General features: G+C 40.4%; 1 protein-coding gene across 1 annotated transcript in view; it reads left to right on the top strand.

Annotated features, from left to right (window-relative positions):
* Nucleotides 1–26,066, top strand: part of LOC143004535 (protein diaphanous homolog 3-like) — a 115,097-nt gene extending 89,031 nt beyond the window's left edge. The window contains exon 29 of the mRNA XM_076155498.1: nt 24,589–26,066. Within this exon, the coding sequence (XP_076011613.1) occupies nt 24,589–24,941 (353 nt within the window). The 3' untranslated portion in view covers nt 24,942–26,066. The remainder of the gene's footprint in view (nt 1–24,588) is intronic.
* Nucleotides 26,067–26,289: the final 223 nt, after the last annotated feature.

Below are 26,289 nucleotides of genomic sequence, written 5' to 3'. Positions count from 1 at the left end.
TACTGAACATTGTTAAATTTTATGACATGTAGCAAGTATTAGATTTCACCAGCTTTCACTTAAACACCTCTTTTTGACCATATTTTTATGTGTCCAGGTTTACAGGGAGCGCTGTCTCAGCTGATCATGTGCATGTCTGGGGAAGGTCTCTGTCAGGGCAGCATCTGAAAAATACATCTTTAGTCAAGGACGTCCTTGCTTTACTTTAGACATGTTTAACAGCTTCAAAGCTCAATGAATTCAGTCGTGTGACAGCACATTTTTTAGAACATTTTTTATGCTCCAACAAAAGCAAGTTTAAGCTGTTTAAGCTGAAACTTGTTTAAGCTTAACTTAAAGGAAGTAATCACTTAGTTGCGTACAGAATCCCCAAGATACTAACACCAAGGTGTATGTGAAGTACACAATAATACACTTATGGCTTATCAACTGGACATCAGTTCATAGATGCAGGTTTGTAGTTGGAAGGGAAATGTGTATTAAGAGACGTGGCAGGGGCTCTTAAATTAGATCTACTCGGCCATGTTTACTTGATTTCAATTGAGAGCTTTAAAGAAATAGTAACAATTCTCCTTTTTGCTCCAGCCAGCTCAAAGTCATTAGCTGACCCTTACATCAAATGTCTTCAATCTTCTGTCCTCACTTTTGTAAACCCAGCTTGTGTGCATGGGCTTAGCAGTGTGAGAGGGTTAATGAAAAATACTTATCCACATAGGAAGGTTTTAGAAAGAGGAGGCCGGCTGCCTCTGAATCATCCATCAGCCTCTCCAGCAAGCTGAGCCTGTGCTGTGACAATGGCAGGGGCCTGGGCTACAGCTGAGGGGGCATGATTTATCATGGAGGTGAGTGATTATAAGAAGCCTCTGTACACGAGACAGACAGGCAGAACAAAAAAGATGATCCCGTATGCTTTCATGAAACATGCAAGAGATGATGCATGGGTACTTATAAAGAATGGCCACATGAAGTCAGTGGATAAATGAATTGTTAGGCCTTTTGAGTCTGAGAGGAGAGCCGGATGAAATTTTCAAGGCTTTTCTTTAAAAGGAGACAGTTTCTTTTAAATGAATACATTATAGACCATAAGAGTTAAAACTGTTCAAATTTGTTGGTATTTTCTTTTCATTTTCTGTCCAATTACTATAACATTGGCATTCCAGCTTGTCGGGCTACTGTGTCAAGAAAATGTCTTGATGAGAATGAAATGACAAATTTTAGCAGTTTTTCTTTTTAAAGGATAATTATCTGTCTCAGGTGTTGGAAATTGGAAAGTGATGAGCACCAAAATAGATCAGGGAAAGAAGGCAAGTCTCTCATCTTCTTCTGGCAGTGCAGAAGAATCAAATAATGAAACACTTACATTAAGAAGCTGCTTTTCATGTGCAAATCCAACTTTTCACATTTGACAGTTAACACCAACTGTATAAATGACTGTTTTGGATCTCACTTCTGTCATCGGTTCCTAATTGATGCAAGTTACTTTCTTTGGTGTCTGAGTTCTCATCATTTTGAAGGATTCAAAGTCAGATGAGAGGAGGTTAAAAGAGTGGACAGCCTCTTTAGTGAGCTTATTGAAGATCCGAGATATATAAATATGAATAAACTGTGTAAAACGTATGTTAAGGATGACAGACCAACGCGCTATTACTACAGCTTCATCAAAATTTCAGACATGTTTGACAGTAGCAGGTAACAACACTTATATTCTCTGGACAGATGTGAAAAGATGTTTTTCACTTCTGTACAGGGTAGAGCGTTCTTGAATCTCAGGCCATTGTAAAGTGTTTTGGATTTAAGCTATATAAGTACAGTCCATTTATTTATTTTATTTATAAACCCATTTAACACAAACATTCACTCGTCTACTTATAGCTTTTGTTTTGTTTTGACAAAACAAACATACTTAAGCTCAGACTTCTTTAAGGTAAACTACAACACAAATGTTTTGTGTAAGCCTTCACCTTGTGTGTTTTGATATGTTGTTCTCTGTGGTATTGGAGATCTAAGTTGAAAAGCATAAGCCATGATGCAGAGATGTTGAGCTCAAAATTCATACAAATACAATAGATGATGTTGAGAGACAGGTGTCTAGTTCCTGCTTTCTTTTTTGTCAGTCTTTTCCACCCTTCTCTCTTTCTCTCTAGCTCTATATGTCGCCCCGTCTTTCTCTCGACTCGACTGATGAAATTGCCAATGATTTATAACAAATGTCAGTGGCAGGCGCAGCAGACTGCTGTTTTGTCCCTGTCACAGCCAAGTAGAGCCTGAGGTAGGCAGCGCCGCTTATCAATCATCACCTCTCTCCTGTCTTCCACCGCCACTGTCTGCATAAGTACAAAGCTTACTCCATCGTAAGCTCTCCAAACCAAATCCAACATGGTTGTCATAGAGATATAGAATGCGGTCATGTCGCACAGAAACTGAGACAGGAAGTGACACAGGTGCTGTATTGATTTCAGCCATTTGTTTTATATATTGATTATTAGGTAAGAGCTGCTTCTGCATGCGGGGGCTTTGACCTCAGCGGTGGCGTTGGAAGGAGGTGTTAAAATCAGTAACTCTTCAACCAGGCACTCAGGCTTCACCCAGTAATTTCTCGCTCAAGTTGTTTTCTTTTCAACACTCTGCCCATATCCTGCAGAGAGAACTAGAACTAAATGTGCATGCTGTTAGATCAGTTAGTATCTGTGCGGAATTACTGTAACAACCCTTTTCCTCCCCTGATTTTCCCCCTTTTTTATGATTAAACACCGGAGACAAAGACAGGCACATACGCCACCCATTCCCTACTCGACAGAGGGCTTAAAGCATTGCTCGTTTGGAAGCAGTATTAACACATTAACATCAGAATCCAACTCATGAAGTTCTTGAGATATCCGATCATTTGAGTACCTCTAAATTCTATTACTAAATTTTGCTCACAAGTAGCCTTCAGAGTTAGTAACCAGCATTATTGCCCACTGTAAGCAAATGCTGCTAATACTATTACATGCAGGCAGTGATGATTTTCTGTAGTCACACTTAAGCCGCTAACACAGAGTAACTGAACTATGTTGATTATTTGATTACTGGCAAGGAAGAACTGGATTTAATGGTCAGTCATTCACAGGCCTTGTTACCCCATTTACACACCAGTTAACTTTTAATAACCCAAGCCCATCCTTCAGGGTTCACACATCATTGCCATGGTTAAGGGCAGCAGTCTCTCCGGCTCAGTTACAGGTGTATTTGATAGGCCCTGTACAAGGAGGCACTAATTCTTAAGACAGATTTGTCAGATGAAAGATAGGAAGGTGAAGTTACTGTCATTTGCTTTTAGCCAGCAAAATGGAGATTGGACAGAATGACAGGAATAGCCACGTATGACTGTTAACAATGAAGAGCTGTTTAACTGCTTTGTTTTTACTGTGTCACAGGCGGACTAAATACTCAAACCCTTTAAACTAGAACCAAAATATAAATACATACAAGACAACATGTTAGTGTTGAGTGTTAGTTAGTGGGCTAATGTTGAGGATACCAACCTGCCCAGCTGCCCAGTGTGGAAACATCCAACATGGCTGGCTTTCTTTTTCTTCATTTTCCTACTTCTGCACACATATTCACCTTCTTCCTCTAGTGTTGCTTATGTTGATACAGATCTTATAGATTGGCCTTTGGTCACTTTATTTGTTTTGTTTTTGTTTTGGCTAAGTTGTTATCTATTGCTAAGTTATTGTCTACTTTGTACTGATGCCTCTTTTTGTTACCCCTTGTCTATCCTCTATTTGCGTGGCTGCACCAAAGGAACTATATTAGATGATATTGCTATTCCTGCGTCTATCTGTTGGTGCTTATCTCATGCATAGTTTTAATGCTTCATGGTCCAATGAGAGTGGAACTTTGCAGAAATGTTGACATATACTGTTTCTGGTATTGTGGAATGTAATTAACATTGCTGCCTTTACTGTGCTTTTTTTTGACAGTGCCTCTGAATTGCCACGTAACATTATATAACCTTATCAACCGGAGTCATCACACTTACTTAATGTGAAGAAATAAAAACATCCCCTTGCTCCTTCCAGTCAGCATTTGACAATGCACTCCTCTAAAAGCAGATTAATTGAATAATGGCTTTCTCCTTTTTTCAGTTACTCCTCTGGTTGTCGTCAACAATTACCGGTTCTGTCAAGGTTGATGGTCCATTCTGCCGTATCTTGTTAGGAGAATACTGTGCTTTAATGGCCCCAATTTAGTTTTTTTTTGGCCATAATAATTTGGTGTGGTGCTTGGTTGTACAATAAATTAAAAAATATATACAGTATATATTTACAATAAGTATTATGTTGCTACTGAACTCAACATGCCTAATGGCTGTGTGGGTTGCATACAAGTCATGTCAAGCATATGCGTAGTTACAATAAGTCTATGTACCCAGTGACATCAGCCTCTCATATGAGTGCTCATTAAATACAAAGATGGTAACAGTGACACATACACCAAAATATCATTGAATACTTCAGCATCTATCAGTTTTGATAGAGGGCAATCTCTTCTATGCCCAAACAAATATGACTGAATTGTCAGGTTTGTATTCTGGTCAGGTCAAAGATTAAATTCCATCAAAGAGCATCACAGACGCTTACGAGATCATTACATTTGAGATCAGAAACATATATGCAAAGTAAAACGTTTGTACCTTAGACACACAAATAAAATCCATAGCAACATGGATCTTATTTTTCAGCTGAACCATGCTTTTGCCTGGCTCCAGAAATTGCTTTGTACCTTAAGATTACAAACACTTTCTATCTACATAGTTATTGTGAGAATATTGTGTCAGCTTATTCCATGCGTATAATGCTTAGAATTTCCTCCCTTTCTTATATTCATCTTGCTCAGGTATCTGGAGCTGGCATTTACAAACTGAGGAGACATGTCAGGCATGTTTCCTGCATAAAGTAGCTTGTTACCAGACGCTGGCTATTCTGGCCATTCATTTACTGTTAATGTAAGATTTCTGTAGTGATTGGTGGTACACACTCTAAAGGCTGTTTCCCATAATGCTGAAAGAAAGCCTATACACATTTAAAGCTATGCTGCTGTTATTGTATTGTTGTCCACTTGTGTTGCTCATGAAAACACTGGTAATTTAAATCCACTTTAACTCTTATAAGAAACACATGGCACATTACGGTCATTTTTATTTTGGCACGATTGATAGATTGAGTGCGGAGTAAAACTAAGCTGAATAACCAAGTGCACCATGCTGCATGTCTCCATCTACCTGAACTCTATTCAGCCACAAGGTTCTGTCAATTATACAGCACCGTGATTTCCAACTGGCATTTCCCACAATCTTGTGTTAGAGCATTTTAGAGGGATGGTATGGGTTTAAATAAATAAATCGCAGTGAAACACATGTATGACTGAAGCACCAGCATGAGACTGGCAACAACCAAAAATTGCACACATCATATTCTAGATTTTGCAGCATGTTTCATCATTTGCACATCTGCAAGTGCAACACAACCAGAGAGAGAGTGTGTTCTCTTCTTTTTTTCATTTGAAGCCAGGTACACTCAAATAGATCATGTACACGCTACGCTGTGTAAAATCCAACTCAAACACATTGTCAAAATTTCCATGTTACTAAAGCTCTTCTCGATGAAATACGCAGCACCAATACATTTCTATTTTCATCAATCATGGCTGTATTTCACCCTACAGCTGGTATGTTTTTGCCTGAAAAGCCTGACAGGCAGAAAGCTTCATGCCAGGCATTGTATCGTCAACCACCACTCTTTCAAAGATTTGGTTTAAATTTGACATTTTAGTGCTACATTATTAAAATGCTGACAATCCTTTCCATTTCCGTAGAAAATGAGCTGTATCGTTGCTGGGTAAGAAGCCAAAACAGCCAAATTCATTTTCCCTATATTTTATTGTATTGTTGTTGTTGTTGAACCTAAATGAATCGTAATGTTAATTTATATACTGAGAAGCTGATAGATGTTGTTTGTTGGAGGCAGTATAGGACCTATTAAACAGTCCTTTGCACCTCAGTCCTATTTGTATGCAAGGGTCCATTTTTCCTGTTATTATTTCTTACAGCAAAAAAGAAATGACTTCTTTGCTGAAAAAAAAAGCCTCTTTGTATGGCTGTCACAGTTGACTAGTAGCTGTCTGTCAAGAAGATTAACAGTGGAGGGGGGTGGTACACGTAGTCTTCATAGGTTAAAAGAAAGGAAGTGTCTTGGAAAGATATTTGAAAATGTGAATGTCAGGAGAAATAGAATTTTAGAAAAGAAATAGGAAGATGACAACAAAGACAAATAATCAGATTGACAGCCTGATAAGAGGTAAAAATAAATAAATATATGTAACGTAATATTAGTTAGTTATAAAGGGAAATATTTCAAATGAAAAGGAGCCAAAAGAAAATTGTCTTTTGCTCACCTGCATGGTTTGGGAATTCAGTCATCATTAGTTTTGTAAATCCTGAAAGTGGTCTTGTTTCTACACATCCAGGGATTCCTGGTGAGTGTGTGTGTGTTTCCCAATGGGTTGTACCTAATTATCAAATAGTGTTTTTGAGTTTGCTCATGATGCACTGCCAGCCTTTTGTTCATGATACTCTGCCAACCAATGTTCATTAAACATTTGGCACTGGAATGGCTGTCTGGACACAAGACTACCTGTGCCAAAGTGTCTGTGAGTGTGTGAAAGGGAAAGAAGACAGTGAAATAAAAACCGCACAGTAGTGTACACAGGTACAGATGAATGATTGAAATATGTGTTTAAGTAATCATGGAACAAAATAAGAGAGCGTACAAGTATCTTAGGAATTTACATCAGTTTCTCTGAGATATTATTTCTGACGCACCTTTGAACATTTATAAGTAGATTTTTCTCAAAACTTCATGGTTATGTTGAGGTTTTATTCTTTTCAAAAATACAAGTCAGCATTAGAACAAATTGGATGTTTAAAAACAAGAGATCTTTGTCTTGCTATCAATGTCAAAGATTTTGTCGATTGTAGTTAAAATGGAACTATTTGCAACACAGTCTGAATCACAAATAGTATTCACAATATGTGTCCTATCACACCACGTTGTCAGTGATAATACAGTGATAGGAGGGATGCCTCAGAGCAGAGAGACAGACATATTAAGGTGGGCAGCACATTCATGAAATCATCCTCACATATAGAGATTATCCAGAGGTTCATTAATTGCTATTAGTTGGGTAGTGTAGTGTACATAATAGTATGTGTGTGTGTGTGTGTTGGAGAGAGAGATATCAGTGGGAGTTCTGTACTTGTATTCTTGGAGAAACCAGCCAGCATAGACATAGTTCATATTGTTCTTAGCCCTGTCCACTTTTCTTTTCGACATCTGACATTATGTCCTTGTCCTCTACCCAGTTTCACTGTCTGCTTCTTCATTAATAATAAAGCTCTGATTACACTAATAAGTGCTATTACAAGTAAAATCGAAGGATTTCATTCCATTCTCTATTTTTCTGGCAGTTGAGCTCATTTATTCAGGGCCGTGCTATGTGCATGTGTATTTGAAGTTTGCATTAGTGAATGTATGTCTATATTTGGATTTGTTGTTTCTCAGCCATCTCATACAAATATGATTTCTGACAAGAGCCCAGCCCTGGCTCCCTCATAGTTTGTAGAATGAAATGACTGGGCCAAGGCCAATGGCACAGTACAGCACACCAGCCTCTTCACACCATGGTTACAACACACGCACATGCACACATTAGAAAGTGCACTGTTGTCTCCACTCTCTTATGTTCCCACTTAAGGACATTGGCTGTCCATCTAAGTTGTATCACCTTCTTTGTTATCCCATGACAGCTGTTCCTGCCCCAACTAAATTCTCCCGCTGTTGCACAGCTGTAGGTCCAGAACCAAGTCAATTGATTTGTTTTATCATGTTTTTTCATAAATGCATCTGCATGCTCTCTCTCCCCCCATTTCTCCCACGCACATTCCCATGTTGACAGCGATGACAGTCAAAACTACTCTCTAAATGGTCAGCCGTCAAGGACCATTTTGCCCCTGTCATTCATATGCCTCACCTGACTCTGTCTGTGTCAACCCATCTGAAATCATTTCCTCTGGGTCACAGCTGTTCCATTTCAATTTCGCCTGCTCAGGATGTCTGTGTGCTTTTCAGAACATTAAAAACTCAATGATGACAATAATAGCAAATGCTCCATTTCCTCAGGTTCTCATTTACCAGCTTCATACTGTGACAGAAGTGTTAATTTTAGTCATCGAGGTTGACCTGCAGTAACTCTTTTCCTAATTGTTTTCTAATACACCAAAGCAATAATTAACATTTATTGGGGGCTACACTCTTTCTACATGTTGTGGGATATTCACTAGCTACATATAAAGACCTTTAATGCTACCTTTAGTCAGCATTTCCCCCCACTAGCTGGAAAAGGGCAAGCCAAAGGTTTGTACGTAAACACCTTTTCTGTCACAGCCCCGTGAATAACAAACATTTATTTTGGAGACATGGATCAATCTGAGATTACTATTGTGTGTGTGTGTGTGTGTGTGTGTTTTTTGGCCAAATTAATTGAAACTCTTCTCGAGCTGGCGTAAAAGCAGAAGGAGGTAAATAGGACTGAGTGAGAGTTCAATTGTTAAATAAGAGATGACAAAAAGGATGGGAAAAGAGGAAGAGCAATGTAGCAGGGTCGATCACACCCCAGTGGCTCTACTTATCATTCAAACAAGGTCACTGTCCTCTAGAGCCAATCTGGTTTGAGTATGTTGCATATTTTCCCCTGTCAGCCTTAGCTACCCTTAGATATGGACATAGAAAAACAAAAAATGCAAATACTATAAAGTGCTTAAATCTAAACCAGCAAAATCAAGAAATCTCTGTTTAGCAGAATCAGAAGTAGTTTTTAAGGTGGTCCATTGCTGGCCGTGGATAATATTGAGACCCCATGTGGATATGATCCTTAATTGACTTGAAATATGCGAGTAGCCTTTGTGGAAAGGCTTTCCAACTACTTATTAGAATGTTATTGAGCTATTTTACTCTGCTGTCTTTGAAATGATTAATTTTTACCTTTGAGTCAGTCTTCATTGTGCTCCATCACCTCCCATATTGTTTTCTTCGCTCAAGGCGCTTCAACAGATGTGATAAAACAGAAAAGAGGGACTAGAATAAATCTCAAAACTCTTAATCACAATACAGTATTGTATAGTACAGCACATTGACTTGACATCACTGAACACTGCCACGTCAATACACTGATTGTTCTCCTTCTCTCTCTTATTGGAATTAGCAGGATGGCAATGTGTCAGTTTCCCCCTTACATATAACACCGGAAATGTGCAAAGCATCAATAAAGCATGACATTGTGCAGAGACTGTAGTGCTCACATACAGTATTTATCTTGTGACACAGCAAACATATTATCCCCATACAGAGACTTAAACTCAGTGACACCATGAAACGATTGATCCAAATTCCTAACTGTGTTTAATGCCACCAGCCTCAAACTTGCAATTTCAGATTCAAAAGCATGTGTTGCTGATGGAGGCGTATAAGCTCCTGGTAGTTGGGGTGCTTTTCTTTTTTTGCCAAATATTTTTTACTAAAGAAAGCATCTAAGAATTGCAGCTGTTTTACAATCAGTGAGTGAGATGCTGAGCAGATCCAAAACATTACCCTTTTCTACATTAGCATTCAATAGTTAAAGTAGTTCAATGAAGAGCCATGCAGAATTAATTGCTTAAAATAATTAAATTGATGTAATTAAGTTAAAGCAATTAAACATATCCTTTAAAAAGGAAAAAATTGAGCAAAGCCGAGTACTATAAAATGGCAGAATTAGGGTGCAATGTTGGAAATCTCTTGTAATTGTAACCTCAAAAATCTAAGCAATAGTAGGCATCCTCAGGATACCCTTATAGAGTAGTTAATACTTATGACTGGGGATGAAAGAGTTAACATGTTTTGCTGGTTCATGATGTCATGTCAATAGCTTTTTACAAGGGCAGATGTTACTGGGAACTCTGGCATGATATCAAATCAATTGATACTGTTTACTGAATGACTGAGAGCCTTAACAGACACGGTACTGTTGACTGTTGTTTTCGTCTTTTATTATTAAACCCATTGGCCCCTTAGTAGGCAGGTAGAGGCTCTAAACTGTAGACCGTGTAATACCTCCACAGTGTAGCATTGCATCCCCACACTGCCACCAGAAGCTTGTTACTATTACACCAATGTTATAGTGACAAGTAGTGTACTGGTAGATAGAAGTTTGTAATTTCTCACCAAGGATTAAATTTAGCCAGGGTCCTGACAGGGTCAACACCCCAATGACAACGTACATCAATGTGAAAAATCATCCATCACACGCAAACACACACATGGACCAACATTGTCCCAATGCCCCCAAGGCAGAAGCTTTGTATGTGTTTATGGCCTTAAGTGCTGTTGACAGGTGAAAATAAATCCCACTCTCCTTTTCTCCTTTCCCTTGGCTTTTCTGGCTGTACACTTCTTTCTCCCTTCCTCTCCCAGTCATCTCGTACCATAAGTCATTCAACCCTGTTTTTCCCTTTTTCCCCTTTTACCTTCCTTATGTCTTCCTCTCTGTTTTTTTCACAATACTAGTCCACATGTTCCATTTGCACAAACTCTTTGTCCTCCATTGTCCTGGACAACGGCAACATCCCACCACCGTCTACCCATCCCTGGAAAATGCTCGATGACAAATGACATTATCAGCCCATGTCATCCTTTTTGTTCCTAATATGTACAAATGCCAAAGCCCTTGCACAAAGCTGTTTTGTTCCTTTGCCAGTGAAATACCTTCTGCATGGCATAGAGGGATTGAGGGGAGGAGAGTCATAACAAGGGAAATGTTGTCAGGATTCGTCACAGTCCTACTGTATAAAATGCCAGTAGCATTTTGAAAGAGGAGCCACAGAAGAGGAGACATTAGCATGATTTGTGTCTATTTATACGTTTGTTTGTCTGTGTCATTGATTGTATCTGTACGGATGCTTCCAAACAGATCATCTAGTGAGGTTGTAATGAGATCCAGGTAGTTAGGAATAAAGGGTTCATATGCTAGATCACCTGTTGCTATGGTGAGAAGAAAATTATATGAATATGGAATTCACTATGTGAGCTTCGATTCCATATGATTCAAGACTCAGTTACTTCAAGCATATGTGTAATCACGTGTTAAAGTTGCATGATTAGCAGCGTTCCAGTTGCTCCATATCAATAGGTATCCTATTGTGAGGAGGTGGGGAAAAAGTGTTTTTATACCATAAGCCTCCTTTTCTTTTCCTTTTTACTCATTTATGTTTTCTGCTACAATCACTGTACACCTGTACACATGCTGAGAGAAAAACAAAAAACAAAACCTCCTCCCACTCTCGCATTTCACACCACATGCCGGCCAGTTCCACTAGGTTTCCTTTTGATTACTTAAGTCCACTTTCAGGTAGCTGTTTGTAATTCTGTTTGTACCACTTTAAAATCTCAACTGAGTCCCCAGTTAGACAACAATTCATTAAGGAAATTAGAGAGTGAGAAAGAAAGATCTTGTGCCAAGGCTCTTGTGGTTTTTCATCATAGAATCAGAATCACTTTATTTGCCAATTAAGTTAGCACTTAAGAGGAATTTGCTGTGGTTCTGGGTGCGAACATATAGAAAAAGACAACAGAAGACAACATATAAAACAACATAAAACAACATTACAAACAGCAGTCGTGTTTGTTTGAACGCAAAAAACAATTGACAGATTTCATTGACATATGGTCGGCTGGTTGGACATGATCCATGGAATAATTCATTATCAATTACTATTTTATGTTTTGGCCTACAGTTTTTGAACCACACCTGATAGAATCAAAATCCTGGATTATCCCTGGATCCCTGGATTATGTGGCGATCGTAGTCTAGTCAATAACCTGTTTAATTTCATCACAGAGACAGTCATAATAGGAGGACTTCTCTTACTTTGCGGAGGTAAAGTATGTACTCACTGAGTGCATTCTGGTTGAAGTATGCTGTTCCATACATTCTCTGTTCTTGTATGAACATGCAGTTGGATTTTTCTTTCATTTCAGTTATAATAGCAGTGACGTTACCTCATATCAGCTTCCCCTGTCAATTTGATGTGGGGTAACAGTAGGCTTGTGTTCTCATATTTGTTTTTGTTTGTTTTTCTGAAGTGCTGCACACACCGTTAAATCTGGATCAACTGGGGGAGCATTACAACAGATGGCACAAGAGTGACAAAGAGCCTGTGGTTGTTTAAGGAGCAAACAAATAACTTGCTCCCAGAGCACACTTCCAGATGAGGAAACATCTGTGTTGTTTAACATTTCAGGTCTATACAGATTCCATCATTTTACAAATACTATTTGTTTAACCCTGTGGCGTGGCAGTTGGTGTGCATTTACTCAAAGGGTGTGGATTGGTTAGCGATTTATTATAAGAATGTATGCGTCAAGAACATTTTAATCCTACAGTGTAGGTTATATATTGTTCTTTCTAACCTTTCTGTTTGTTAATGATTAACCGCATTTATCACATAAACTGAGAAACAGGCACAGCTTTTTCAGCCAACAAGGTGGCTGTTGTTTCCTTAGCAATTATTGGATTGCAATAACTATAGAGAGTAATGTTCTGCCTACTGTACATGTCACTACAATGAGATTTTACAGCCAACATCTTGCAGTCTACATGTACCTGATCATTACTGCGACTGGTAAGCTGGTGAGGTTCTTTCACCATCTACCTAGACTGTACTGTGAAACGCACATATTGCATTGCATTAGCCTATTGGAGCATTTTACATAAGCAGCAATGGAGCAATGCATAATAATCATTTTTACAGGCATTGGTACGTGGGAGTTGTTCACTTGGACTCTTGCTTGCCATTCTCCCTTTCATAAAAAGTCACTGGACAGCATTATTTATGCAGGCCACTCTTAAATGTACATACTGTATCCATCCCTCCTGGGTCTTCCTCTATTGAGATATCTGATTACATCCAGGCTAAAAGCATTTCAAATCCCAATGTTGTCAGTCGTCTTGCCAAGTGTTTTGGCAGATCCAAAATCAATGCTAACAGAACCTGATTTGTGCTTGTCTAGGGGTTTTACTGAGTGCATCCCAGCTCATTGAAGTGTGTAGTGTGGAATGGCTACTGTAGAAGAACTGGCCTTCTGTTACTCTGTTGACGACATCTGCTTGTTTCAGAATTTGATTTATAGGTTTCTATAAATCAGCTTTCGAAAACCTTTAGTTAGAATATGTACGTATATAATATATATAGTAGTTGAAGAGTATCAGTGCAACATGACAATTTCTGTAATTGACTAAAAAGTAGAAAAAAAATAACTTTTTGCAATTTGCACTTAGCTTTCAATTAGTTGTTATGTACTTAGACATTAGACATTTATATATAATTAGCCAAATCTGCCCTGAGAACACCAGTTGCCTGTTGGAATTCACTGGACTGAACACCATCTCTCTCCATCTGAGAGGAACAGTAAGCAGTTGAAACCTCTGCATTTTTGCATTGTTTCAGCTGGGGTCTGTTTCATTTATTACTGTGACATGTTTGTTCCAAGGCAAAACTGTGGCGCTGGGCTTGGCTTTCAGTAATAAATACTTTGCATCACGCTCTTGTCCTGTACCCACATATACCAATCCCTTGAGACATTATTTGTTTGTGCTATTACTCACCACAACAAATGCGTGCATTTTTGATGTAGGTATGCTTTGGCTCAGTGGGTGTATTGATGTTTTTGTGGTTTTGTTGTCAGTGGTGTTGTTCGTATAAGGCCATTGTAAGCTCTGTCACTTTAAGTGAATAGTTGCGTGTGCTTTCTGTATCGAGGCTTCAATATATCATTGTGATTAATGGTAATGATGCAGTGATAACTGGAAGTAACAGGGATTTAACTGCAACTTGCCAAGGCACAGAGGGGACAGACACGTATGCGTTCCCAGTTTTTGTCCCCTGTTGTACATACTGTCTGAACTGCAACAGACAAAAGCACCACAGCTACCCAGACGCTGGATGTTGCATGGTGCAACGTCTTTTTTCTGAAACTGTTTACTTGTTTCTCCCTCTATCTCCTCTGTTCCCTCATTTCTCTTTTGTGTGTTTGCTGATGGATGTTGTGGTAATTACAGGTAGAATTATGCTGCAGGCACACCTGTATGCTCTGATGTCTCACGCTGAGTCATTGTTCGCTTCATTGGCTGATTAAAGACAACAAACACAAATGTAACTGTTATTTTGTGCATCTTTTGTGCCAGCATTACTGTGACAGATTCAATGCATATCTTGGTATAGAGTCGCAGATGTCATTCCTGTTTTGTGCTTTTGCATTGCAATTTAGTATTGTGCTATACATTTCCCTTAGTTACCACAATTCAATCAGATTTACTATTTAATTTATAAGATACAATGTGCAATTCTCTTGGGATTTTGGTTAGGCTACCTGTCAAAAGGCATGTTGGACAGTCTCTCTCTCTCTCTCTCTCTCTCTCTCTCTCTCTTTTCCTCCACCCCTCCCTCTCCCCTACCCCACTGACAGGCAAAGACAAGGGAGAGGGAGGAGACACTCAAACAGTAAATGCTGTTATTAGGCACAAAAATAAAAAAGGATATGCCTGTCGCATCAAGCTTTTCTGAAAACAGAAATGCTTGCATCAATTTGTCTGCGACTCTTCCAGATTTGCCCTGATCCAAGCTGTTTGAATCGATGTAGCTGTATCTCAGCCACTGAGTCCAGCACATTGATTCCAGTTGGTGAACCATGACACCCTGTGTCCATGTTAGTGTGTGTGTGTGTGTGTGTGTGTGTGCGTGTGCGTGTGTGTGTTTGTTTGTGTTCTTGCACACATGTGTGCAAACACACATGCCTCTGGTTTCTTTCAAGATCATTTTCTGTGTTGGTTGTGGACATTTTAAGCACAGTAAGCATATGTGTCAGAATGTACAGTGATTCAAATTATTCACACATACAACAAACGGCTGGTGTCTCACTTCCACATGCTAAGGGCCAAGGCTAAATCTACCACCAGGAGAGAAAAATAATTACTCTGCCAAGTACTTTGTCAGCATGTGTTTATGTTTTTTGCGATGGTAATGCAGGTATGGGTGTGTAGATATTTTTACTTTTATTTCAAACCATTTCTTTCTCATAGTCAAAGCTTTCACAGCGTCGTAGCTCCTTGGCAGTGCTCCTCTGCCAACCATTTACAATATTAACCCAGTCCATTGTCCACGCCACTGCTCAGTTATAGCCATAGAGATGTAGAACATGTCTAAAGGGACCATAGATTGCTATGGGCCCCTTGGGAGCTTTCAGTAGCAATGAGATGGATGACACACTTACAATAAAGCACAGCACTCTCCCTCAGGCCAGTTGTGTTAAGGATGCTTTTGTGCTAAAGCATCGATATACACACAAAATACACACATGCGCAAATAACATTGATGTGATTTTTCTATTCACTTTAAAGAAGTTAAAAATAATCATCCCCCACACACACAGGCCTGGATACAACTGCATACAAGAACAGTCTCCCCAATTTAAATTTGTTTCCTCGTCTAGAGAGGGCACACACCTCAGTTGAGCGCTCTATTGATTAAAATCAATATGCTCCAATCTCATCAACGAAACTGTCCTTGACATACTCATGACCGTCTTGCAGAGCACTCAGGGTGTGTGATGAACTGCAACTTTCTTTGGGCAGATCCATACTTTTTGAGGTGATTTGGTTAATGTGTTCCCCTAAGCCATGGTCTGAACAGCCTCCTGCTTGGTCGTTTCATTTGTCTGCTACATTGATCGGGCATCGCTGGATGGAACAAGGCTGGTTGGCCATCACTTCTAAGTGGCATAAATAATATGAAATAGCCCTGCCTTTGCCTGCACACATTGTGCAGAGTGTCTGTGTCCAGTTACATGTGTGTGGCTTGTGTAAATGTATTCATATCTTTGAACGTAGAGGGAGAGAGGTGCATAGAGCAATGATGCATGTATTTTTAATTGCTAGGCCAGTGTGAGAGGAGGAGGCCTCTGGACAGAGACTGAGTTTAACTAAGCCATGCTGCCTTTTCACTTAATTTGTTTCCTCACTTGTCTCTCTTTCTGTCATATTCTCTTACTGTCTTGCTTTCTCTTATTTTACTGCAAGTACAACTGGCTGACCATGATAGTGATTGCACTGATATGTCATTGAGCTTTAGTGGTTCTGGAGAAACGTACCAATAATGCCACAAAGCAACATCATAAGAATCATTGATTTCCTTTGCAATCGAGTCTCGATGTCGGGATGATAAGAAAACAACATGTGCATGCACGAACACCGTCAGATCAGGATTTGTTTAAAGCAAATACCGCATTGAGGCAATATCTGTTTGACAAATTCTCATAGCCTTTTGCATTTTTCCCCCCACTTTCTGCCTCTGGGGTTGTGCATTTGATTCATTCACATGCACAGCAGCCTGGAAGAGCATTTTCCAGTTTGCCAGCTGAGTTGCATCTTTCATTCATGCATACTGTATGTGCTTGAAGAAGATCGTGCAAATACTGTGAGGATATGTCAGGTTGATTCCAAGGGTCAGACAGGCACATTAAATCATCCTATTTTAAGTATTGTCATCAACTTTAAGCTAGTCATAATGTTGTTACGCCAGTTTGTGGATGGTGAGAGTTGACATTTTCTGACATTGTATTTTAGGGCTTTCGATATTCATTATTAGCTCCGTCTTGCAATGTTGGCGCTCATATTTCTTCATTTTCCCGAGCATTTGAAAGTATCAAAGTTTGTAAAACCAATACCGAGGGAATATGGGGTTTGTACTTTGTTCATTGGAAAATCTGAAAAGTTTAGGCTCTCTCTGCTAAAGAAAAGAGAACAAACTCTTTTTCCTGTTCCGTGCAATGCTCATGCATTTACGTCCTTGCCTCTCGCCCATTCACCGTTGGTGGCCATGGAGAATGAATGAATGAATGAAAGGGAACAGAGTACAGCTAAGAGTTTAGTAGAGGACTGAAGATGTAAAGAACGCTAAGTTTGAGACACCAAGAGGAAAAAAACATGTGAATGAGATAAAGTAGACGGGAATAAGTGTGCAGTTGTTTGAAAAGTAGAGAGCAAAACCCGTGTTGATGGCAACAGTCTGGTTACCAGATGGGTTTTGTCAGAGAGAGAGGGATACAGAGACAGGGAAATGGAGGCTGATGTGTCTGTCTGTAATGTGATATGGCAGATGCGATTTTATTTTTAGGACATAAGGCCCCAGAACGATACGTTTTATAGGGTTTTGAGTGGGTTGATCTTTTTAAATATTCAACTTCAATGAAATATGGAGCATGACTCGGGGCAGTTTGGAATTCATAAGTCTGTTTGGCAGGACTGGCCCTGCATATTGAGAGCTGTCAGAGCCGACCTGAGTGTTAAACACAACCCCCAACCCCATTACCTGCCAGTAGAAACAAGGGCGGGATGAAGAAAGACGATGCATGTTTCCGGGGTCACATCTGTTTCCTAACCGGCTGCCAGCAAGTCGAGACCAACAAGCAAATTTCTAAAAACACACATTGTAGCTTATTCTTATTCATATGCAGCTGCAATCTTCCTAAACTCTAGCAATCGCAATCCTTTTCACTCGTAAACAAATTCATCAGAAAAGGAGCATTCAAAATGTAAGGGATCTAAGGGATACAAATAGCCGGCACAGACGGCTAAGTCTATCTTCCATAATCCGCCACAAACTGTGTGGGTAAAAGACACAGGAGTCTACTGGCTGTGCTCCCCATCCATCATGTAAACATCACCTCAGTCAACCAGTTCATTAATCCATGTTACTGACTGATTGGAAACTAGCAGATACGCTTCTCTCTGTCTGTCTGTCCGTGGGTGCGTTTAGACGCTGCGTCTGAAGATGTGTGAAGGGTCGATATTTTCCTCTCCCAGCCTAACGCGTACACTGCTGGAGAAAAAGGCTGATAGAAAGCTGTAGTTCATGTGAAGCCCCCGAGGGGGGAATACATATGCATTAGACCACGACTGCAGGGGGATATTTACCAGCAGAAAACACACAAACAACAACAGGTAGCAGAGTTTTGAAACCGAGACATGTTTAATTCATGCCGGAAGCAGCAGAGTACACTGTCTGTACAACTATACCACAAAAGGAACCAGTGCTTATCACAAAAGAAAAGGACTGTGTGTTCTTGCGTGTGCGTGTCTGCTTGCAGTGATGCCTGTATGTCTGTCTAATATCTGTTTTTCCTCTGTGTGCGTGCGTGTGTGTGCGTGTGTGTGTGTGTGTGTGAGAGGGAGTGAGAAAGACCCCAGGAGGTGATGTAGTCCCTGTATGAGGAGACATTCTCAGTCCATTACCCTGCATGTAGATATAATTAGACTAAAGCAGGAGTAAGAGCCCAGGCTGCTTCAGCCATCTGCCAGGTGTGTTCCCTTTTTTTGTAGCCTGACAGATTTGTTTATATTTTAAGGTGTCATACAATTGTTTTGCGGTGTTAAGGGTATTTGCATATACTTGCTATTACTTATGATTCTAACTCGTTTCTTCTTTTAAATTTGTATTTTTTTCATGATATCTAACTATTTTCAACCTCAAACTGCCTGAATCTAACCATCACTAACCAAGTCAAAGTGAAACTGACCAGTAAATTGATTTGTTTTCCATATAAGTTTCCCCCATTGCAAGTAAGAAAAACTTCCTCGTCTTAATTAAGGGCAATAATGTTCCTTAATATTCTCTTGACTACTACTGGTCAACATTGCACACTGCTGCTGGATGACTCATGGTTTTTCATTGGTTAATCATAAAAAGCAGTGCCTTGAATCTGTCTAAAGATGATTTTACCTGGCACTTGGCTGCCAATGATGTTTATCTGTCAGTCCTTGAAGCAATGTTTTTCCTGAGGTTTTGCTCTTTTTTTAAATATTGCCACAATTAACTGCAAAATTACACACACACGCAGTCAACGCCTTCGACACGCTAATATACAATAAGTGATCTGTCAGAACATTTATCAAACACTCCTCTCTCCACGTAACCTCATGTCTCAGCTTGTCAGTATTGAGGTGGATTGGTGCGTGCTGTAAAAATGTGCATTCTGTTGTCTATTCAAATTGTATTCTCAGTAGAGCGCTCTGCTATTTGTGTGTGTGCGCACGTCTGTGTGTGTGTACGTATAAGGGAACAGTCCCAGTGGCAGGGAACCAGGCTCACTTTGGAGGCATTGTTAGAAGCACTAAGGCGTGCTAACGCAATGTCACGCTTGGCTGCAGCTCACAGTGGCTGGGGTTCATACTAAGGGGCACATAACCTGAGGAACATCCAGCTAAGTCCTTTCATATCCTGTTAGCCACGACCTGGCCCTCTGCACTGTGTCATCAACACTTGATTTACATGTGACCAATTCATCTCTTTACTTATGGACTGTGTGTGTGTGTGTGTGTGTGTGTGTGTGTGTGTGTGTGTGTGTGTGTGTGTGTGTGTGTGTGTGCGCGTGCGCGTGCGCGCAATAACATTTGCTGTGATTTCTTTAGTTCCTTTGGTCAGTGAAGTCATGGAGGGTGACCTATAAATGTCAGGAAAATGTCCCTGTTCTCTCTTTTGGTTCCATTCAGGCTACAGTAACTCTTTTTCTAGATTTCTTTTTAAGATTAGTTATCGTTATTATCATGACATCATTTACACATTGCATTCGCAAGCTGTTTGTTTCAGCAAACAGCTTGTTTAAGGGTAAAAACAAATATGCTCATCTGCCACCCACTACAACCCACTCTCAAGCATGTTTTTGGCTTGACTGTCAAATGTAATATTGTCAGTCTTTGCCTAAGAAAGTGTATTACTCTCTGCCCTTGTCCCACACTCTTATTTGAATTCGGTCCAGTATACAGGCAGTCTTCTAAAAAGCCCCCAAAAGATATTTTCAGTATTTTCCACTATTATTTTCTCTGCCTCTGCATTTCAACAAAGCTATTTGGGCTTTTTGAGAGCTGGTCGAACAGACGGATGGTTGTGTTATTGCAGGACAGGCTTCAGGCACCTGTAACCTGGTTTGATGTGCTATCATACTACTAGGATTGTTACGGAGCTCTTTCAACAATTACCTCCCCTCCTCTGTTTTCTTCCATCTCATTTTTCCTCTGTGTTTTTTATTCTATTTTTAGTCTTTCATTCTATCCATCTTGTCATCTTCTCTCCCATCATCTAATATTTTCAGCTGTTGTCCACCGTCGACTCCTTTTATTGCACCTTTTTTCGGTCAAGTCTGCGTTTTTTTTTCTGTGTATAGCTGTGGCAGTGAAGCCGTCACACAGAGCTGCTCTGTGGACAGAAAGGTAACTACAGTGAACAAGCAAGGGACTTGCTTGTTTTGTTGCTAGGTAATGATCTGTAATTATAGCCAGCATAATGCACACAGGCAAGCTAACAAGCCACTCGCTAGCTTTTACCGTCTAAAAGACTCACTGGGGCATATTGACTCATTGTACTTGTGTGTGTGTGTGTGTGTGTGTGGCATCGCTGATTGTCAGCTCTTGAATTTTACTTTCTGTTTCAGGTCTCCTTTGTGAAAGTGACACCATGTCTCTCTCTTTTACTCGACACACATTAAAAATAGCCATATTCTATTTTCCGCTGTATTGTGCTCATGTTTTCAGACTCACACACACACACACACACATCACAAAATCATCAGGTTTGCATATGTGGGCTGACCTCAGTGGCACTGTGTAGCCGTCCATTAGAGCAGAAGAAGTGTTGTGAATTGTTTGTGGTCGCTTTCTTTTATTCCAAATACTCGTATAACTTCTTCTTTTTACTCAAAGTAAAAATGGCAGAAAACTGAGAATTGTTTGGATTTTGTTAAAGATAACGTCTTTGATCCAGCGTTTATATTTTTCAGGTAGCTGTGTTTCCATGGAGGGGGTGTGACAGCCCTCTAGTGCTCTCCATGGGGATTTCAAGGGTGTCTGCCCTTGATTGTTGAGTCATTACGCCTGTATTGGCCGGCCCTGTAGCTATTAAGCTGATCTGTCTACAGCAATCTCTCTCTCTCTCTCTCCCCCACTGCAGCTGCTTTTTCTTTCTCTTTTATTTCACACAACTAACATTACACATCAAATAATCCCTGTTAGCCATAGCCAAACTACTTAGCCGTGTTGTGGTTTATGATGCGTGTAGATTTGTGTTTGATCTAGCCAACTGCAACTTGTGTCAGTAACTCCACCCAGCGAAAGTCACTGTCTTGTTTTCCCACGTTTGCACGCTTACCCTCGTCTCAGAACGATCAAATGCTACACACATCATAAGAGTGGAGAGTAGAGAGAGAGGGAGAGGGAGATGAGGGGAAACGCTCGTCTGCATCTCTTTTTGAAGTGGAAAATGCAAATGCTCCAAATGATCTGACAAGAGGAAAATGTGAATTCCTCTCTGCAGCTATTTGCAGATGGGGGGGAATAGAAGCTCTGTGTTTTTGATTGGACGGGGCCTTTTTACAGTCCTACGCGATGCCATCACATCAGGCATTTAATAAACCACTGTGGTTCCATTTCGAAATCCAGATGATATTCTCAAACCAATCAGGGCGCCTCTTGTTGTGTTTCATTTGAGATTTCACTCAGCTCACTCTGCCAGAGAACCAGTAGCTTGTGAAACTGCTACAGGACTCTGAGGCCGTGATTGCTTTACATGTTGTAGACACATTTTGCAGCAAAGCTGAGAGCAGCTAGAGAGACAAATAGTGGAGTCTGCCTGCTCTTCTATCATTGTTTTTAACCACTGTTCTTCTCGAGGGGACTTTGATAGGCTTTAGCAGAATCCTGTTGTGTTTCGTGTTTTATTCTCACTGGAAAATACTGATCTCCAGGCTTTATATGTGGAAAAAGTCTTCATATTGACGACTTCATTGTCATCACAGAGGTTGCTGGTGCTGTCTAGCTTTAAGAATTAAGGCGAAGCAGAGGCAGGCAAGCGCTGCTGCATTTTAGACTTCTGCTGTGGCTCCATTCCAAACGGGAATCACAGAGGCCTCACCAAGGAGAGGACGGGAGGAGGGGGGCTGATCTGCATCATATCAAACGACAAATGCAAATGGAGCAAACGATTCCACATGAGGAAATGTGAATTCCTCTCTGCTCTCACTTTATTTGCAGATAGAAGAAGAAATGCTTCTCTCTACGTTCTTTTCTAATATTGGGCAGTGGAGGTTTTTTTGCACCCCAGTGAATTGCCATCACAGCTTGTGTTGAATAAAAAAAGAGGGCAGTTCAGTCTCTGAATTCCTGATGATGGGCTCATTTCGTGTGGAGCAGATACTTCTACAGAAATTTCTCTTGACACATGATGCCATAAAACCTGTGTCAGCTGCTGGTTGAAGGAGTACAACCTGTGAGACGAGACTTGTTTTACATCTCTTAGTCGTGTTTTACAGCTTCGATGAAGGCATGGTTTTAACAGCTAGCTACTCTTCAAAGCAAGGGCCAGGGAGGTGTCACAGAGAAGAAAATCAACCTGCCAGCACTTTGATCGCGCTCACCACAAAGAGTGTGGGAGAAAAAAAAAAGCACTTTTGGATAACAGGTCCTGTAGAACCTGAAATAGGAAAAACACATCAGCTTAACAGATTTTTTTTTTCTGTCTCAGTATGTTCCCATTTCTCAGAGCTTATTTTCAGATTTTACCATTGCGAGTACTACGCCAGACCCTTTCAGCAGTGCTCACTCTGAGCCTGTGTGTTGGTAATAGAAATGTCTTTGTGTTTGTGGCGGCGAGGCCCATTTTAGCACAGAGACACAGAGCATGTTGGGGTGTCCAGATGCATCAATGAATAGTGATGCATTGACTGTGAAGGCCGTGACGGAACTGACCTGAACAATAAAATCAATAATAATTGAAAATCTAACCCTCATGCAAAGTCTTAGATTGGAGTCCTTTATCGTTTGTGCTCAACTAATAATGTGTAATTGCATTTCCATAGTCCTATCTGGAAATTAAGTGGTTTTAAAAAATTTGTGTTTAATTCAATGTTTGAAAATAATCTAATTGAATTGAGGCCCATATCGCCTTGTGCTCAGAGATTCATTCACCAACAGGACGTTATAGGGGGAATATAAAACAAGAGGAACTACAGTTGGAGAATAATTGTCTTTGTTTATAATTGTGCCTGTAAACACAGAGAGAGAGCAGGAAGGCTGAGACGATGCGTGCAGGCTTGGCTGTTCAGACCACAGACCAAGCAACTTATTCTACTCATTTCATCTTTTAAAAATCCCTCACTGAACCCAGAACCCTTGCTCTCCTAAGCTTTGTGTGAATGTGCCAGGGTGCCCCTGTGATTGTTTGTTTTATTTGCTTAACTTTGCAGTTTTCTTCATATTTGTCTGCTTTTTTCTTTCCTTTATCCTTATTTATTTGTCAGAGGTTGTGTTCAGGGACGTTCCTTGTCATTCGTCAGCGCCGCCCATAAAACACACTGTCATGACTGACTGGCCACGCTCCAAACTCATTACCGATTGGCTGACGGAGCGGGTCGCTCTGTTCTGCTCCGCTGTGTTCGACTCCTGTTTGCCAGACATTTCAGGCTCAGGAAACTTTAAATGCAGTGGTGTCTTTCCTCACGCCATTTCTCCCAGCCTCACGCTCAAGGTCACATGAATATGGATTTGCCCTCTCTCCAACGCACACATATTGATGATGAAGTCTAAGATCTATTCAGGGGATTATAATTCATAACATGGGTCTGATCTGTGGTGTCGCTTGCTTCCACTCTCTGTCTCGGTGTCTGTTTTAAGTAGTGGCAGAGGGGAGGCTGGGAGAGAGCGGGGCAGGGGGGAAGAAAGGGCTGCGGGAGTTTGGAGAAATAAGGAAGATGAAGTGAAGTACTATAGGAGCAGAAAGCCTGGATGGAAGAAAGAAGAATGGACGATGATGGTAGAATGTGAAGAGGTGGAGCTGAGTGGGAGGGCGTCATGTAAAAGGAAAGGAAAAGAGACTGGGGGATTGGTATGGGGGGGGCAGAGCCTTATTGAGTTTCTGTTGCAGTTGATCAGCCATATCCATTTCATCATATTGTGCTGGCTGCATGCCCCAGTCTGCTGCAGAAGATTTGTTCTCATCAGTCAGTGTATTCATGGAGTATACATCCGTGGTGTGTGTGTGTGTGTTTTCTAGTCCGCTGATCCAGACAGAGTGTATAGTGTGCTCATGTGTAAACCTGATTGTGTGTGTATCTAATCTGCGTGTGTATGTACTTAACAGTATGCTTCCAAAAGACTTCTAATGTCTGGATTTTTCTTTTGCTACGGTGTGACTGCCACCTCCATTTGCATTCACTCTCACACATTCTTCCCTTAATACCTTTTCTCCCTGTGTTAGTGGCTTGCAATTGATGTCTCTGGTTGGTCTTTTGCTTGCATTCAAGTAATGAGTCAGTCTGTCTGCGCCTTTGCAAAATACCACCTATTCCATTCTCCCCTCCGTTATTCTCACAGGTTTGCTCACTGCTTTTTCCGTCTTTTATTCACTCACAGAAAACACCAAGGCACCTTTACAAAGGTCTCGCTCTCGGCAGAATATAAATGCTGGTTCAGTGGTAGCAAAAGCTGCCCCTGCCAGGGAGGCTCATTACCAGCAAGAGGACCATCCATCTGCAGCTCAGGCCAAGACTGCTGCGTGTTCAGAGTCAGGCCGCAAGTTCAAGCACACCCCTGCTCACCGCCACGGGCAGGACAGGGAGAGGGTGGCGGACAAGGAAACGGATAAAGAGGTGGTGAAAGAAAGGAGGGTTGAAGCGGAGCCTGCACCCGCCCAGCCAGCCTCCACCTGCTCGACCAATGGAGAGCCGGATGTAGAAGCTCTCCTGGCCAGACTTCGCGCCCTGTGAGACTCACCTCATACCTCCAGGGTAAAGCTGTATGTATACTCTTGAATAATGTTGTATGTACGCATGTATACCTGTACACGTACATGTGTACACACACTGAAGAGCAAGGCAAGAGCTACTTTCAATACTCTTGTACTGAGAAAATGTTTAAGGAGAAAGGCCAAAGAAGCATCATAGGACGGTGTTCTAACTAAGCTGTTCATTGTTAAAAAAAAGTGTCTAAAATTAGTTCCAGCAGGTTCAGCCAAGGTGACTCATTACAGTTTTATCAAGAACACCTTCAGAAAAGAAATAGATTTTCAAAACGAACGATATGAGGACAATACGAAGGGTTTGGTTTCATACTGTATAAACACATCTTAGATAGATTGAGCTGAATCAAGATTGGCAGACAAAACATTTGATTGTGAATTACAGATTCCTGACAATATGAACTTGCCTTTAGAATTTCTTCTGGCTGTACAAGATGTATTGTTGCTATGCACTTTCTATGTAACCTAGCAAAAGGCAATATTTCTTTCAGGTTATTGGCATTTCTTAAAATTGCTTCTAGTATTGAAGGTTGTATACCTTTGTGATATTGCATTTATCTGTTTTAGTTTTGAGTCACTCTGGTACAAAGTACAGTTATAATCTAATGCATGTTATTATTATTATTATTGTTATCAGATATTCAACTTATGTGTCGTTAATTGTTTTGTGTATTTTATGGTTTTCTATGTTTTTCATTCCTCTTTCCCTTTAAGTCATTTCATTCCACGTTGTGTGATCGGGTGTCTTTTGTAATCAATTCATTGTCATTATTTGTATTTTCTATTGAATGTGCGTCATGTGCTGCAGAGCCTTCAGTGCAAACAACAAAGCTACACAAGCAGATCCATGCTGCGAGGGTTGGAACAGTCATTTTACAACTTAAGTTTGATGGTTAGACCATCTGTCTCTGTGTCAATGCACAACATGAATGTAAGCACAGTTAAAGTGTAATATTTTCCATTCATTTTGCAAAAATATAAAAACTTCCAGTTACTCTATTATACATTCCTATATTGCTGAAATTACTTGTATCTGTTTTTTCCAAGTGCTTTTTGGAGGCATGCACACTTTTGTAGACTCATTTACAATAAAAAAAAATGCAGAAAAAATACATTTACAGTATTTCATGAATGAACCTAAGCATTGGCAAAGGCCTGGAAGGTTTCAACTAATCTACTGGTGTGACCGCTGGAAGCCATCTGGAGGCCACTGCTGTATTATGTTGAGGTATGAAACGTACATGTGAACAGTGTGTGTGTCTGTTTGCATACTGTGGAAAGACCACAGCATCATTGTCACCCAGATCACCCATGCG

The sequence above is a fragment of the Genypterus blacodes genome, unplaced genomic scaffold (genome assembly GCF_046128005.1).
Source record: "Genypterus blacodes isolate CSIRO-AG114 ecotype Tasmania unplaced genomic scaffold, CSIRO-AGI_Gbla_v1 ptg000067l_1, whole genome shotgun sequence".
NCBI classification, from domain to species: domain Eukaryota; kingdom Metazoa; phylum Chordata; class Actinopteri; order Ophidiiformes; family Ophidiidae; genus Genypterus; species Genypterus blacodes.
Note: the sequence above shows the minus strand (reverse complement) of the source record. Positions and strands in the feature narration are given on the sequence as shown.